This window comes from Bombina bombina, chromosome 5, assembly GCF_027579735.1.
Source record: "Bombina bombina isolate aBomBom1 chromosome 5, aBomBom1.pri, whole genome shotgun sequence".
Taxonomy (NCBI): domain Eukaryota; kingdom Metazoa; phylum Chordata; class Amphibia; order Anura; family Bombinatoridae; genus Bombina; species Bombina bombina.
In genome coordinates, this window is record NC_069503.1 from 372,978,626 (window position 1) to 372,997,370 (window position 18,745).

The 18,745-nt window shown below is 35.8% G+C and overlaps 1 protein-coding gene across 1 annotated transcript in view; it reads left to right on the top strand.

Moving 5' to 3' along the window:
• PLEKHA8 (pleckstrin homology domain containing A8) overlaps window positions 1–18,745 on the top strand; it is a 237,270-nt gene that overhangs the window by 14,715 nt on the left and 203,810 nt on the right. Inside the window, exon 2 of the mRNA XM_053714195.1 lies at window positions 11,212–11,328. Within this exon, the coding sequence (XP_053570170.1) occupies window positions 11,212–11,328 (117 nt within the window). The remainder of the gene's footprint in view (window positions 1–11,211; window positions 11,329–18,745) is intronic.

Sequence of the window (18,745 nt, forward strand, 5' to 3'; positions counted from 1 at the left end):
AATGACTTAAATGGCTGGCCCGGCTATTGCTATCCTATGGGATTGTATGCGGGTGCGCATGACGTGGTGACAGTGGAGGCGGAGCTCACTTGCGCAGCCTGGCCTGGACTGAGAGGGAATGCGGTATTCTTTCTGGCTCCACCGCGTGATTGAGACTCACACAGACTACACAGTGCAGTGTGCACTACACCGTGACCACTGTGAAACAGCATATGCCTTTCTCCCTTCAATACATCTTCATAAGCATTAAAATACTTAAACGGATTAGTCACTAAATACTTGTACATTTACTGTTTGTCTATCTGTCATACATGCACAGAATAAGTATTTATTGCTGAATCTATACAACTATGTGACTTAAAACACAACTTAAAATATGTTGTATGCATTTAATACATTCAGAACAATACAAGTATATACTTTATTATGATTGTATCATGTGACTTTATCCCCTAGGATACAATTCCTAAACCATCATAACTATTGTTGTATTTTAAGTACTTTTAAAGGCCAGTTTGTATATTCATTACATATTTATCCAAGCATATATTTTGCTTAAATAACTATCAATCACCAAAGATTTAAGGTTAAACAACTACCTACTAACAAACTATCATACAGTGAAGGATATTTTTTTTTTTCTGATATAAACACTTTAATCATCTGACTTGCAAAATAATGTCTTTATATATATATATATATATATATATATCTATATATATATATATATATATATATATATATATAATGTGTGTGTGTGTGACCAGAGTGAATGCAAGCCCTGGTGAACATCTACTTAAAAAGACATTATTTTTTTTATTTTTTACACCCTGCCCCAAAAATATTATGTCTAAAAAAAGGCCTTAAACCTGGGGTGGGGCAGCAGAATTTTGAGTGCCTAGGGCAGCACAAAACCTAAATATGCCCCTGTGCCCCCCCCCAATGTTGCCTCAACTATATTAAATTTTATTAACCCCTAATCTGTCGCCGCCACTATAATAAATTTATTAACCCCTAAACCTAAGTCTAACCCTAACACCCCCCTAACTTAAATATAATTTAAATAAATTTACTATAATTAACTAAATTATTCCTATTTAAAAATAAATTCTTACCTGTAAAATAAACCCTAAAATAGCTACAATATAACTAATAGTTACATTGTAGCTAGCTTAGGATTTATATTTATTTTACAGGCAGATTTGTATTTATTTTAACTAGGTAGAATAGTTAATAAATAGTTATTAACTATTTAATAGCTACCTAGTTAAAATAAGTACAAATATACCTGTAAAATAAATCCTGACCTACGTTACAATTACACCTAACACTACACTATCATTAAATTAATTACATAAACTACAATTAACTACAATTAAATTAAATAAACTAAAGTACAAAAACAAACAAACACTAAATTACAGAAAATAAATAAATAATTACAATTGTTTATAAGCTAATTACACCTACTCTAATCCCCCTAATAAAATAAAAAAGCCCCCCCAAAATAATAAAATTCCTACCCTATACTAAATGAAAATAACCCTTAAAAGGGTCTTTTGTTGGGGCATTGCCCCAAAGTAATCAGCTCTTTTACCTGTAAAAAAAAAAATACACTACCCCCCCAACATTAAAACCCACCACCCACACACCCAACCGTACTCTAAAACCCACCCAATCCCCCCTTAAAAAAAACCTAACTCTACCCCCTTGAAGATCACCCTACCTTGAGACGTCTTCACCCAGCCGGGTACAAGTGCACCTCCAGAGGGGCAGAAGTCTTCAACTGATCCGGCCAGAAGAGGACATCCAGACCGGCAGAAGTCTTCATCCAGGCGGAATCTTCTATCTTCTTCCATCCGGAAAGTGGAGCGGGGTCCATCTTGAAGGACGCGGAGCATCCTCTTTCATCCGACGGCGACTGAAGAATGAAGGTTCCTTTTAAATGACATCATCCAAGATGGCGTCCCTTCAATTCCGATTGGCTGATAGAATCCTATCAGCCAATCGGAAATAAGGTAGGAAAAATATTTTTGGATGATGCAGTCAGCCAATAGGATTGAAGTTCAATCCTATTGGCTGATCCAATCAGCCAATAGGATTGAGCTCACATTCTATTGGCTGTTCCAATCAGCCAATAGAATGCGAGCTCAATTCTATTGGCTGATTGCAGAAGCCAATAGAAGATGCCGCCTGGATGAAGACTTTCTGCCGGTCTGGATGTCCTCTTCTGGCCCGATCGTATGAAGACTTCTGCCCCTCTGGAGGTCCACTTGTGCCCGGCTGGGTGAAGACGGCTCAAGGTAGGGTGATCTTCAAGGGGGGTAGTGTTAGGTTTTTTTAAGGGGGGATTGGGTGGGTTTTAGAGTAGGGTTGGGAGTGTGGGTGGTGGGTTTTAATGTTGGGGGGGGTATTGTATTTTTTTTTTTACAGGTAAAAGAGCTGATTACTTTGAGGCAATGCCCCGCAAAAGGCCCTTTTAAGGGCTATTTGTAATTTAGTATAGGGTAGGGAATTTTATTATTTTTGGGGGGCTTTTTTATTTTATTAGGGGGATTAGAGTAGGTGTAATTAGCTTAAAAAAATTGTAATTATTTTTTTATTTTCTGTAATTTAGTGTGTTTTTTTTGTACTTTAGTTTATTTAATTTAAGTGTAGTTAATTGTAGTTAGTTTATGTAATTAATTTAATGATAGTGTAGTGTTAGGTGTAATTGTAATTTAGGTTAGGATTTATTTTACAGGTATATTTGTACTTATTTTAACTAAGTAGCTATTAAATAGTTAATAACTATTTAATAACTATTGTACCTAGTTAAAATAAATACAAAGTTGCCTGTAAAATAAATATAAATCCTAAGCTAGCTACAATGTAACTATTAGTTATATTGTAGCTAGCTTAGGGTTTATTTTATAGGTAAGTATTTAGTTTTAAATAGGATTAATTTATTTAATAGTAGTAATTTTATTTCGTTTTATTTAAATTGGGGGGTTAGACTTAGGGTTAGACTTAGGTTTAGGGGTTAATAAATTTAATATAGTAGCAGCGACATTGGGAGCGGCAGATTAGGGGTTAATAAATGTAGATAGGTGTCGGCGATGTTAGGGACGGCAGATTAGGGGTTAATACAATTTAACTAGTGTTTGCGAGGCGGGAGTGCGGCGGTTTAGGGGTTAATATATTTATTACAGTGGCGGCGATGTCCGGTCGGCAGATTAGGGGTTAAACATTTTAATTAAGTGTTTGCGATGTGGGGGGGCCTCGGTTTAGGGGTTAATAGGTAGTTTATGGGTGTTAGTGTACTTTGTAGCACTTTATTTAAGAGTCTTATGTTACGGCGTTAGCCCATAAAACTCTTAACTACTGATATTAAATGCGGTAGGAGTCTGGACAGGAGAGGGTCTACCGCTCACTTCTTCCAGCAATCGTAATACCGGTGTTAGGAAAATCCCATTATAAAGATAGGATAGGATTGACGTAAGGGGATTTGCGGTATGCGAAAATCGCGGAAAAAAGTTAGCGGTACAACTGTACCTGCCTGACTCGTAATACCAGCGGGCGTTAAAAAGCAGCGTTGGAACCCCTCAACGCTACTTTTTAAGGCTGACGCAAGACTCGTAATCTAGGCGTTAGGTTTTTAAAATTCTCTTCTCTTATCACACTGGTGGCAGGGCTACACTGAGAATTTCTAAGTGCTAATTTTTCAAGAAATCAAGTTATTTGCTGTTGTTTTGTTTTTTTTTTGTTTGTTTGTTTTTTTACACAATCCGTCCCTTTTGATGTTTACTTTGATTAAACATATTTGTTTTTACCAAAGTAGCACTGTTTAATATCCCTTTAACGACTTTGACTGTGAATCACTGAGCTAATAGAACCTGCAATGCATGAGTCACATATATATATTTAGGTGACATTAACTCATCTGTTAGACATAACCATTATAAATATGACTGCATCTGAAAAATATAGCAGTTTCAAAATCCAGTCAATTTAAAACTGTTTGAAGTTTTTCTAGGGTTGCATTAGTTTTTTTTTTCTATTCACCATTGATTTCAGCATCCAGCAAAGCTTCTTTAATTATGCCAAAATACGCCTGCTTAAAATCACATCACTGCAATGCTTTAGATAGGGTAATATTCTTGTATGTTCCTGAAGGAATATAATCATAAAGAAAAACATATTTAAGATTTTAAATTATAATGGCCACATATTTATATTTCATATGCTACTTTTTAAGCAATTCTATCTCTTAAATGATCCCCACTACATGTGCATATATCATTGGCTTTCCATGCCACTGAAATGCACCATACAACAAAATGCTTATGAGTCCTTGTCATTGTGCATATGCAGTAAACCAGGGCTTGACAAATTTGTTCAAAATATAGGGGCCAGCCCATAAATTTAGAAGCCACCAATTTTTGGCAATCCTTATGAGATGTGTATATATAATGTGTGTGAGTGTCTGTTGTTTGCTCGAAGATCTGCTGCATTGCAGTGCAGGGCTACGTATATGCTCAAACATTTCTGTCCTCTTGACCCCCAATCTGTCCCCCATGTTACTGACAGCCAGCTGTAGTCGGCATCATACATGAAATCAAGTGACATTACCTCCCTTTCCCCAATATCACATCATTGGTAAAGAGGCTTCGCAAGAGGTAATTGAGGGTGGGGGTCTCCAAAGTTTGGTTTGTATTTCACAGCTGTGAGGCCTATAAAGGATCCAGCCACACCTGGCTTAATTTTAGGTGCGGTTTGTAGGGGAAAGTGAGGGCACCAATTGGTGCCTTGGGGTCTCAAAACCAGGGCCTAATTTTAAGGCGGCAGTGGTTCCCTGTAACCTAGGTTTGTTGAGCTCTGCAGTAAGTGCTGGTGGCATTGCACGTCAAAAGGAAATATATTTTCAATACACAAAGCCTCAGAACCCTTCAAAATAGTAATAAAAAATATAAAACAACTTATATATTCTAATAAACAAATCCATTATTATACATATATAGACAACCAACATTTTAAAAGAAAAAATCCTTGGGAAAATCCAAGATGGACAACAAAAGCTCCTAAATATAAGTGGACAACAATATGTTTAATAACATAACTATATGTAAATTCTGTATATTGGCCTGTTTTTTTAAACCTGTAAAGAAAAAAAAACAGCATCCTTTCTAGGCACATTTATCTAAATCATTAAAGGGACACTGAACCCAATTTTTTTCTTTTATGATTCATATAGAGCATGCAATTTTAAGCAACTTTCTAATTTACTCCTATTATCAATTTCTATTCATTCTCTTGCTATCTTTATTTGAAAAAGAAGGCATCTAAGCTAAGGAGCCAGTCAATTTTTGGTTCAGACCATTGACAGCACTTGCTGATTGGACAGCACCAATAAACAAGGACAACCCAGGTTGTTCACCAAAAATGGGCGGCATCTAAACTGTAATTCTTGCTTTACAAATAAAGATACAAGAGAATGAATAAAATTTGATAATAGGAGTAAATTAGAAAGTTGCTTAAAATTGCATGCTCTATCTGGAACACAAAAGAAAAATTTGGGTTCAGTGTCCCTTTAAATAAACAATAATTCACAATTAAATCCTCAAATCCAGAAACCAGAGTTTAGGTACTTTCAGAAAAACCCCTAACTTTTATTATATATTAAAAAAAAAATAACAAGCGTTAAAGAACATTGGTTTAAAGGGACGTTAAATACTAAAACATATTTTATAAGCATAATATTAAAGTTTTTCCCCACCTCCCTATAGTCATCGGTGCCGATATGTTGAAACCTAGCTTTCTATCTATTGTAGTGCTGATGTGTTTGCTCATGTGCAGTAAGTCTCCTTCAGAGATACCTGCAGTATAACCTAAGTGTCAAAATTGTGGCTCTCATTATTAGAGGGAAATTCAAGAAATATATTTAGTGGTGAATATCCCTTTAAAAGTATGCTAACAAAATTGTACTCTATAGTAGGTGAATAGGTCAGTTATACAAATCTCTATATTGCAAAATATCTGTGTCAAAATTACACTAGCGAGGGACTATTTTTTTTAATTACTAATAGTTTTGTTGAACGCCCAAAGGACAAGCATAGGGATGTATTTTGTCTCTCAATGCTCAAGCACTACAATTTTTCAGAATCACAGATACCATAGCACCAATACAGTGATACACACAGACTTTTAACATTTTTGCCCAAAAAAATAAAGTTAGAAAATGAATAATCAGCAAACTATAGTATCTTGCAATTTCTGTGAAAATGACCTTCTACCTAGAGGGTCATAAGAACCCTAATTGAAAGAATGTAATCTTTTTCTTCTGAGTAGGTAGGAGATTGCCTTTGCAGTTTCCTCTTTTAAATGATGGCACTTATAACCTTCTTCTAATTAAATAAGATGAGATTATAGGGCCCTTCAGAAGAGTGTCCAGTAGGACAGGTGATAACCTACATCATAGGGGAATAAGTGATCAGACAGGTTTTTTTATTCCAGCTGAAATCCAACACTAACACATTGTTAAGATAGGTGCAGCTCTTTCATGTACAGTATTTGTTCCATGGTAAACACAATTAAATGACTTTAGGGCAAAACTGATGAGTTTTGTTTATAGAAACCAAAGGAAGCTACATCTTGAGACATGTGGTAATTGTAGCTCTTCAGTGATTATAAAGGTGAAAGCAGAAATTAAAGCAATCCTTCTATTTCAAGCAATTTGGTGTAGTACAGTACAGGTGGAATATTCCAATAGACACAGTCAGTCAGGGTGCATAGTGGCATTGGCATCCAGACAGTTAAAGGGACAGTACACTGTAAAATTGCTTTTCCATTAATGTATTTTAAATGACTTGTTATACCAACTGCAGAGTATAAAATATTTGAGAAATTCCATTTTCATGCTTATTTGTGTATATGAAGTAGCTGATTTTGGGTTGAACTTAAAGGTGATATCAGATCTCATTATGTCATAACTTTGTGTAAACAGACTTGCTTCCTTATCTTATATTTGTCTGGAACACCAAAGCTCAATACATAGATAGAACAATGGAAAATGATCATTTTATTACTTAACTATCCTGCATCCCACTGAGAGTGTAATCTCTTCTGCTGGCTGTGTATACTTAGGCTATCCAATAGCCTATACTCCAGTATTAATTTGTTCATTATAGGTGGCGATACCACAGGCTAAATCAGCTATTTCAAATGCTGAAATAGGAGTAAAGGAGCTACTTGTAACCGATTTAATACACTCTAGCAAGTTAAAAGGATCATTGGGAATACTTTAAAGGGAGAAAATTTTGGGGTGAACTGTCCCTTTAAAGGACCAGTAAATACAATAGATTTGCATAATCAACAAATGCATGACAAAAAGACAATGCAATAGCACTTTGCCTGAACTTCAAATGAGTAGTAGATTTTTTCTGACAAATTTCAGTTATGTCTATTTCCACTCCTGTACCATGTGACAGCCATCAGCCAATCACAAATGCATATACGTATATTTTATGAATTCTTACACATGCTCAGTAGGATCTGGTGACTCAAAAATTGTAAATATAAAAAGACTGTGCACATTTTGTTAATGGAAGTAAACTGGAAACTTGCTTAAAATTGCCTGCTATATCTCAATCATGAAGTTTAATTTTGTCTTGTATGTCCCTTTTAAGCTGGTTTGTCTGAATCATTGCTGTGCCCTCCACCTGAAGTAAAAAAAAAAAAGTTAGGTTAGCGAGCATATTACAATTTGAAAGTAAAAAGTAAGAGCACAAGCATAACCCAATGCACACTAGCTTCAGAACTTCGTATTTCACTAGGGTGACCATATTGCCGCTTTAAAAAGGGACACATATGAAAAATACATATGTCAGGGTTCTTATACAAAACATTTCTTTAAACAGCCCTGACATATGTATTTTTCATATGTGTCCCTTTTAAGAGCGGCAATATGGTCACCCTACATATCACAGCTGCTTTATAAAGGAAGGGCATAATATAATCAACGGACTCGGAAACCATATGATGATAAAAACGTGCTAAATATAGAGCTCTGGAATCATTTGTCTATTTTTATGTAAGGTTACCACCCAGATGGCATTTTTAAGGTTCACTTCAATGTAAATAATAAAGAATAAATATAGAACTAAAAAGACATTTCACTTTAACAGGGCCTTAAATTGATGGCAAACTCTGATTATAAAATCAGATACAGAGTGTTAGTGATATTTTAGATAGAGTTTTATTCATCAGTTGTAATGAAGATGTACTATAACTTACTTTTTAACATACAGTAGATACAGTCATGGCCAAAAATATTGGCACCCCTGCATTTCAATCAGATAATGCACCACTTCGCCCAGAAAATTGTTGCAATTGCAAATGTTTAGTCATTCTCATGTTTATTTCTTTTGTTTGTATTTATATGACACAAAGTGGAGAGAAAAAAACAAATCTGACACATTCCACGCAAAACTCCAAAAATGGACTGGACAAAATTATTGGCACCTTGTCAAATTGTAAGAAATAATCTCAAGGTTACAAGTCCATCTCCAGAGATCTTAATGTTCCTGTGTCCACTGTGCGCAACATTGTCAAGAAGTTCACAGCCCATGACACTGAAGGTAATCTCCGTGGACGAAAGAGAAAGATTGATCAAAGATTACAACAAAGGATTATTCGAATGGTGGATAAAGAACCTCGATCAACTAACAGACAAATTCAAGCTGACCTTCAGGCACAGGGTACAAATGTGTCGGCTCGCACTATACATCGCCATCTGAATGAAATGGGATGCTATGGTAGGAGACCCAGGAGGACTCCCCTGCTGACACAGAAAAATAGAGAAGCCAGATTGGAGTTTGCCAAAACTTACCTGAGGAAGCCAAAATCATTTTGGGAGAATGTGCTGTGGATAGACAAAACAAAATTACAGCTTTTTGGTAAAAGCCCTTCACTGTTTTCAGAAAAATAAAATAATACAGTCCCTACAGTCAACACATGGTGGAGATTCACTGATGTTTTGGGGTTGCTTTGCTGCGTCAGGCACTCAATATCTTGACTGTGTGCATGGCATTATGAAATCTGAATCACAGCAAACAGAGTGTCCGGCACTAATATGCTCAATCGGGTGTACGCTGCAGGGTCCTGTATTCACCCAATTACATTCAGTGTACAAAAGACAGCAGCACCACTTCACAGCACGGTTATGTATTTATTGGAGTTGTACTCTTTTGGCTATGTCCCCAATAAATACATAGCCTTATTATGAAATCTGAAGACAACCAAAGAATTCTGTGGTGCAATGTAGGGCCCAGGTGGTTGCGTCTCCGGTCAGAGATCATGGGTCTTACAGCAGGACAATGACCCAAAGCACATGTCAAAAAAGCACCCAGAAATGATTTAAGACAAGTGCTGGAGAGTACTGAACTGGCCAGCAATAAGTCCAGATCTCAATCCCATAGAGCACCTGTGGAGCGATCTTAAAACCGCAGTTGGGAAAAGGAACCCTTCCAGTCTGAGAGACCTGAAGCAGTTGGCGAAAGAGTGGTCCAAAATTCTAGTAGAGAGGTGTAAAGAAACTCATTGATAATTACAGAAAGCAATTGATTTCAGTTATTTTTTCCATGGGGTGTGCTACCAAATATTAAATTGAGGGTGCCAATAATTTTGTCCAGTCCATTTTTTGAGTTTTGCGTGGAATGTATCAGATTTGGCTTTTTTTCTCCACTTTTTTTGTGTCATACTAATACAAACAAAAGAAATAAACATGAGAATGCCTAAACATTTGTAATTGCAACAATTTTCTTGGGGAAGTGGTGCATTATCTGACAGAAATGCAGGGGTGCCAATATTTTTGGCCATGACTGTATGTGAGCTTACGGTTTGAAATCAGCGCTCTCCCCATATGGCACTTCTGTTGTAGCCAGAGCAATGATTGGGAAACAATTCAAACCGTTAGCTCACAGAAAAATGTACTTTTGAAGTGGGCGTGGAATTTGAATTTCATATCTATATTAAAAAGTAAGCGCATCTTTGTTACAACTAATGAATGAAACTTCATCTGAAATCAAATTTGAAATAAATAATATTTTTTTATTATATTCACAAGCTATAGTTGCCATTTATGTTAGTTAATGCACCTTTTTTTTTTTAGCCAAATTGAATGTTACCTTCAAATATTTATATTTATTTGTCTTTGGAACCACTGACTGCAGATCATTAAATTTACCTTGGCTAGTGGGGCCTGTGATTGGTTAAACTCACCCATATCAAATGCTTGTATTTGCTCTTGGGTTTAAAGTACATGTTCAGCTTTAAATGTATGCATCCCTACATCAGCAGCACAGCCTTTGGAAATGTAAGATCCTGTTTCATGTGCCTTTTAAAGGGAAAGTCACAACCTTAGTCAATCTTAAAGTCTTACCTTAGATTAAAAGGACCTGAAACCCAAAAATTTTACTTCGTGATTCAGCTAGAGATACAATTTTAAACAACTTTCCAATTTACTTCAATTATTTAATTTGCTTCCTTATCTTGTTATCCTTTGCTGAAAGGTTTATGTTTGCAAGCTCAGGAGCAGCAAAGAACCTAGGTTCTAGCTGCTGATTGGTGGCTGCATATATATATATATATATATATATATATATACTGGTTGTCATTGGCTCACCCATGTGTTCAGTCAGCAACCAGTAGTGCGATTGCTGCTCATTCAACAAAGCATACCAAGAGAATCAAGCAAATTAGATAATAGAAGTAAATTAGAAAGTTGTTTAAAATTGTATTCTCTAGCTGAATCATGTTAGACATTTTTGGGTTTTCCATGTCCCTCTAAGCTGCAAAATAGCCCCCTGCACCTTTTCTATATCATGCAGCAGGAATAGTAAAAAAGTTATTTTAAAATGAATATTGTTTCTGACCACTTTGAAATGGCCGCCAAGCTCTGCCCACTGATGACATCACAATCTGGGCTGCACATGGCATCCAATCACAAAAGACTCACTCGTTGGATTTAACAGACTGTCAATGCTATTCAGCAGAGTGCCTAGATGTAGCCTAAGGTAAGACTTTAAAATGGACTATAGGTGTAGATTATCCCTTTAATTATACAGGAAATGGTTTTTAGTAATGGGGTTAATTACAAATCATGCTGAGTTAATTTCCCTTTTGTTGTTTTTAATATATCAATACATTTCTGCTTTCCCTTTTTGTCTTTCTCAGGTTGGCAGCCTCGATGGTTTCTTTTAAGAGGTGGGATATTGTCCTATTATGATTCACAAGAAGATGCCTGGAAAGGCTGTAAAGGGAGCATCAAAATGGCAGTGTGTGAAATTCAAGGTAAAGGCATTTTTTGGTCTGTTATTGTACATTAGTGTTGAGTATAAGGAACATATATTCAGCTGTAAAAATGCATACTGCTCCTTTATGTTCCTTAATGAAAATAATATTTTGAATTTTCCTTACATTCTACACCAGAATTGTATTGTTTTAAAAGACAGATAATGTCTTTACTACCCATTCCCCAGCTTTGCACAACCAACATTGTTATATTAATATACTTAATAACCTTTAAACCTCTAAATTTCTGCCCGTTTATAAGCCACCAAAGTCGGCCTCTAATCACATGCTTTTTGTATTTAGTTTTCACAACAGGGGGACTGCTAGTTCATGTGATCCATATAGATAACATGGTGCTAACGCCCCGTGGGTTGTGGCAGACACTGCACTAATTGGATACAATGCAAGTCAATAGATAATAAATAAAAGTCATGTGATCAGGGGGCTGTCAGAAAAGGCTTAGATACAAGATTATCACAAAGGTAAAAGTGTAATTAATATAACCATGTTGGTTATGCAAAACTGGGAAATGGGTAATAAAGGCATTATCTATCTTATAAACAATTAAAAAAATTGGAGTAGACTGTCCCTTTAAATTAACTTTAATAACCACAGCAAATGTGTATAACCTTCTTACACAAATACTTAATGTGACCCATTTAAATATGACATGGAAATAATTAATTAACATATCACTTACAGTATTTCAGCTTCTAGCTAAATATTAAGTTTTAGTAAAATGTGCAAATATTTGTAATTGGCCTGCATGATTAAATGAAAAGTACCTGCAGCCGTCAGTCAACCTTTTTTTTTTTGTTTGTTTGTTTTTGCAGAATGGGGTTATATAGTTAGACTCAGTAGTACCCAACACAGTAGCCTCAACACTTGAGAATAAATACATCAATCCGATTGTGATTGTCTAGCTGTGCATCAGTTCTCCTTAAAGGGACATAAAACAAGTTGGGATATAGACAAAATATAATAGTAATATACCTTTCTCTTGTTAAGTGTAGTCAGTCCACGGGTCATCCATTACTTATGGAATATTTCTCTTCCTAACAGGAAGCTGCAAGAGGATCACCCAAGCAGAGCTGCTATATAGCTCCCCCCTCACATGTCATATTCAGCATTCTCTTGCAGCCTAACTAAAGATAGGTCGCTGTGGAGAGGTCTGTGGTGTTTTTTAACTTAGTTTATTTCTTCAATCAAAGTTTGTTATTTTAATGGCACCGGAGTGTGCTGTTTGTTCTCAGGCAGCCATTAGAAGAAGAATCTGCCTGCGTTTTCTATGATCTTAGCAGACGTAACTAAGATCACTGGCTGTTCTCATCTGAGAAGTGAGGTAACTTCAGAAAAGGGGAATAGCATGCAGGGCCCCCCTGCAAACGAGGTATGTTGCAGTAAATTATTTTTCTGAGGAATGGAATTGACTGAGAAAAATACTGCTGATACCAATGTAACGTAAGTTCAGCCTTAAATGCAGTGATAGCGACTGGTATTAGGCTGATGAGTGTGTGTACACTGAATGTATTTTTCTAAGGAATGGAATTGACTCTGAAAATACTGTTAATACTGAAATAATGTATGAGCCTTAACTGCAGTAAAAGCGACTGGTAGCAGGCTTATTAATAACACTTCATAACTTTTAAAATGTATGTTTAAAACGTTTACTGGCATGTTAATCGTTTTTTGTGAGGTACTTGGTGATAAAACTTATTGGGGCATGATTTTTACCACATGGCCATCTTGTTTTCTGCATAGAAACAGTTATCTGAGCTTCCTACTGTTGTAATAGAGTGGGAGGGGCCTATTTTAGCGCTTTTTTGCGCAGTAAAAATTCAGTCACAATCTGTCTACTTCATCCTCCATGATCCAGATCGTCTTTAACCTTGGCAGTCTTACCTAAATAAGGCTACATCCTAAGCTGAACAATTATTTGTGTATTGTTGCCAAAAAGATTAATCTAAAAAAATTTTTTTCAATGCTTTTTTATTTACTTTTTTTCTTTTTTTGAATGATTATGACTGGTTAAATGCAAAGCAACAAAAGGGTCTCCTAAAATTTAGTTACATGCTGTACACACCCGGCATACCCTGCACTTCTAACCAGAGATAGTAACCCCAGAAGGGAAAAAAAAAAAAAAAAGGGGGGGGGGGGGATATTCCTCTTTCTCTTTTTGTGCGGGGTCCACCTTATTGCAACTAGATTTACTAGCACAAATTTTCTTTTTATTGTATATAACTTGCTAAAGGTCCCTCATAGGCTATTTACATTTATTCACTGTACCAAAAGAGAAGGCCTGAGAGATTGAAACCTAGGTTTACTAAGATTGAAATTAAATTTAGAATTAAGATATAATACCTAGAGAGTATTTGTAGCAGGTACTGCGGGGTTAACATCTGTATGGGATCATTTTATTGATTCTTATGGTATGCATATAACATCTTCTTTTTTGCATATATTTCTCTAAAGGTTCTCTATAAGTTATTTATATTTTCTTGCACAGAACAAAAAGGCCTGAGAAGAGTAAAACCTAGGCTTACTAGGGCTGGAAATAGCTATAGATTTGAGATAAATTGCTTTGATAAATATATATAAAGACAACTGATCTGCATGTGTAAAAGGGAATGTATAGGCATGTATAGTTATCTACAAACACACATATAAGATATAGGCCAATACATGTACTCACAATCTCTTATTGTTCAAAGTTGCCATTTAAGCACTTATTTGCACTGTTTTTTCGCCTTCTTTCCCCTATTTTTCTTTCTTTAAAGTAATATCATACTGCATTAAATTTTTAGCATATGGAGAGATTTATAACTAACTACAAGACACAATCTCCAAATATGCCAGTTAAAGCTAGAGATAAAAAAAACAGAACCAGCATTGATAATGCAGGGAATCTGCCTCTAATATCTCCTACAGTAGATTCTGCTAGCACAGAGCCGCAGGACATAGTCAAACAGATTGCGGAGCTTATGCTACCACAATTTGAGCAAATCCAAACAGATATAAATAATCTGACAACAGAAATTAAACAATTTACATTAAGACTTAATGAAGCGGAACAACGTATATCCGATTTAGAAGACGCTAAGATAATGCAAGAGCATATAATGAAGGAACAGAACACACAGATAGAAAGCCTACAATATAAATTAACTGATTTAGAAGATCGCTCGCGTCGTAACAATGTAAGAATTTTGGGTATACCCGAAGCGAGCGAACCCCAAGACTTAATACACCTGGTCTCACTGTTAATACCCCAGAGACTTGGAATAACACCTAATTTACTACCATTAATAGTGGAAAGAGCCCATCGCCTAGGGCCAATTAGGACCTCACCAGATGGAACAGTTAAAGCAAGACCAATTATAGCCAGATTCTTAAACTTTCAGGATAAGGTAAAATTTATGCAATGTTACAGACAAAAAGCGCCACTAATCTTTGAAGGTAAATCTATCTTAATGTTTCAGGATTACTCATCTGAGACATCACAAAAAACGGAAAGAAGTAACTCCAATATGTACGAAATTAATTCAGGCAGGGATTAAAGCCACAGTCATATACCCAGCAAAGATTAAGATTTTAACAGAGGGAGAAAATAAGATATTTAACACTCCAGAGGAAGCTAAAGAATTTGCTAAATTGAAAAATATCACACTTTAAACCAACTAGGAATAAATAGATTGATATCTAATCATTTAAGAATATGTTAATATGGAATGTTTAATTACAATACCTTTTGCACTGAATTCGGCTAAGGAGACCGATACGGTCCAGTATTATTGTTTTTTTAATTGTATTGTGTTTGGTTGTTTTTTCTTTTTTCCCCCTTTTTTTTTTTTTCTCCTTTCTTTCCTTTCCTCTCTCCTCCTCCCCGCCCCTCTTCCCCCCACTACTCCCCCTCCTCTCGTGGAAAGGCTACATTATCAGATAATATATCTATGTAAAAATGAACAATAAGCTTAATCTCGCCTCCTGGAATGTGGGGGGGATAACTTCGCCACAGAAACGTAAAAAGATATTAAAACAGTTAAAAAGATTTAAAGTAGATATTGCTTTTCTTCAAGAAACGCATTTGAATGAAATTGAGCTAGGCAAACTTAAAACTGACTGGGTAGGCAAAGTAGTGGGGACACCTTGTTCGAATAGAAAAAAGGGGGGTCGCTTTTCTGTTTCATAAAAAAATCCAATTTAAAATACTTAACACGGAGATAGACCAAGATGAGAGATATCTCATCATGCTACTTGAAATAGCTGGGACGAAATTTACATTTTGCAATATCTACGGCCCTAATAAAACAGATAATGCCTTCTGGGGAAAGTTACAAAGAAAATTACTACCCTACTTCTCAGAAAACTTAATTGTGGCAGGCGACTTAAATATAGTTAAATACCCCACATTAGACAGATTGAAGCCATCACTAAATAAAAATAGTAAACAAGAAGCTAAAATATTTAAGAACTTCTCTAACTTACTACACCTTAACGATATTTGGCGGATTCAAAATCCAGACTTGAAAAGATTTTCCTGTAAGTCACACGCACATCGTACATTGTCTAGGTTAGATTATTTCTTAGTAAGTGACAAAATGCTGCGACTAGATTTGAAACCCGAAATACAAGAAATACTCATTTCAGACCATGCTATTATCACATTACATATTAAAATACGCAACCCACAAGAAATGAATTTGGGCAGGTTGTTCTTTCCTAGACATCTTGTGTCAAATGTACAATTTAAGGCATGGCTAAGAGTAAAATGGATAGAATTCAAACAGACTAATGAAACAAGTGAAATTAAAACAGAATTACTTTGGGAGACCTTTAAGGCCGTGATTAGGGGCGAAATAAAAGCATATCTGGTAGTACAAAAGAGAAAGCAAATGGCTAGGGATCTGGAGCTTGCCTCACAGTTACGTAACGTGTTTAATTCTTACATTAGTGATCCATCTGAGGTACTTTGGCTATCATATCAAAAAGTTAAAAAAGAAAGGGAATTATTTCTGACACAAAAGGTGGCACAAGATGATCTTAGGAAGAGGTTTTTTTTTTATAGACATGGGGGTAAAGCAGGCAAAGCCCTAGCTAATTTAACTAGAGCCAAAAAGAAAAAAAGAGCCAATTACATCCATTAAGACTACAGAAAGCCGTATTATAAATAACTCAGCAATTCAAAATTATATATGTAAATACTTTAAGGAAGTCTATTCCGAGACAGTAGTCGATACACAAGCTAAAAATGAGTTCTGGGGTAAAATCGGGGTCCCAAGACTAGAAAAATCAAGTCTGGACGAATTAAACCTTCCTATCACCCTACTTGAAGTAACTAATGCAATTAAAAAACTGGCATCTAATAAAGCCGCTGGACCAGACCAACTCCCTGCAGAACTCTACAAATTGTTAGCGGAGGACATTGCACCTTTACTAGTCTCCTTATTTAATCAATTTTTTATCAAAAATAATTTACGTTCAAAATATTTTGCGGCATCACTTATTACTTTGATTCTTAAAAAAAACAGAAACCCAGAGGAAATAGGCTCATATAGGCCGATCTCACTACTAAATAGTGATTATAAGCTTCTAATGTCTATAATTGCACAAAGATTTAAACACGTTATTGGATCCCTTATACACAAAGATCAGGTGGGCTTCATGCCAGGCAGAAACTCATCACGCAATTTCCGTAAACTACAGCTAGTACTCAATATATATCATAAACAAGTAAAAACGGAGTTATATACCACAGATTTAGATGCAGCAATAGTATCAATTGATGCAGAGAAGGCCTTCGACTCCATAACTTGGGATCATCTATTTACTGCATTAAAAAAATATGGAGTCGAGGGCCCTTTCTTTCAATTTATACAAGCAATATACCAGCTATCGTCTGCTGCAGTTATTATCAATGACACTATTACAGATTATTTTCCTCTATATAAGGGCTCAAGGCAGGGTTGCCCATTGTCTCCCTATTTATTCAATCTAGCGCTCGAGCCTCTGGCTATTCAGCTCAGGAAAGAATTGGAAGGGATCAAAATAGGTAAAAGAAAGATAACAACATTGTTATATGCGGATGACCTATTGGTGTTGTTATCCAATACAAAAAAAAATATTCCTACTTTAAACCAAATACTACGTGATTTCGGGGTATTTTCGGGTTATAAAGCAAACCTTACAAAAACAGAAATTTATTGGCTCAAAAAAAACAAGGACTCACTACAAATTTCCCCTTTTAGAGAAACAAAAGACCACTTCATGTATTTGGGCATCAAACTGTCAATTCATTTTGAAGATTGGTATGACCTTAACTACCCACCAATCTTTCTTAAAATAAAATACTATATGGAAAAGTGGGCAAAATTTAAGCTTACGTTAACAGGCAAAGTTAATTTAATTAAAATGCTCCTATTCCCCAAACTGTTGTACCTAATGCAAAATTTACCAATAATAATTAAAAAAAAAAGGCCTTATTAGGTTTAAACAGGAGTGTATACAATTTCTCTGGGGGGAAAAAAGGAAGGCAATCTCGTATAAAAAAACTTATGTTGTTTAGAACAGAAGGAGGGTTAGGGTTACCTGATATAGAAACGTACAACTTAGTCTGTATTGGTAAGATCGCCTTAGATTGGCTGACAGAAACTGACTATTATGCAGCCCTTCCATTAGAAAGAGTCCTAGTATACCCATTTTCCCTCAATGCTCTTCTGCATATCCCCAGAGATAAAAGACCTCATAAAATTAGGGACCTACCCGTCATACAGATGGTAATTACTGCATGGCAAAAAATATTACACACCTTAGATATTGACAGCTCTTTTTCTAACTATTTACCTATAGTGGGAAACCCTAACTTTGTACCAGCATTGGATACAAGTATATTTAAGAACTGGGCTCAAAAAGGGATTACCAATGTATTTCAACTTATAGATAAAGATACATGGACCTGTAAGACCTTTGCTAAAATAAAGGAAGATTATGAGATAAAAAACAAAGAATTCTACGATCAGGGAAACAAAGCTGGCAGAATGCTGGCCAGATCGCTCAAACATAAACAAATGAAAACGCACATACGCCTTCTTAAAAACAAGACAGGTCAGGCCCAGTACGACAGCAAATCTATAGCAGAAACATTTCGCACATACTACTCTGCATTATATAATATTGCAGAGACTGAACCCAATGACATAATATCGGACAATAAGAGAGAGGCTATTTCTAAATACTTACAAAATATAAACCTACCCAAACTGAACGAAGAACAATCCTCAGCCTTAAACCTACCCATTAGTGTAGCTGAAATAAAAAAGGCGATAAAAGCCCTCCCTAATGGGAAGAGCCCAGGCCCAGACGGGTTTAGCACCAAATACTATAAAAAATTTGTGGATATCCTAGGCCCAAAACTTGAAAA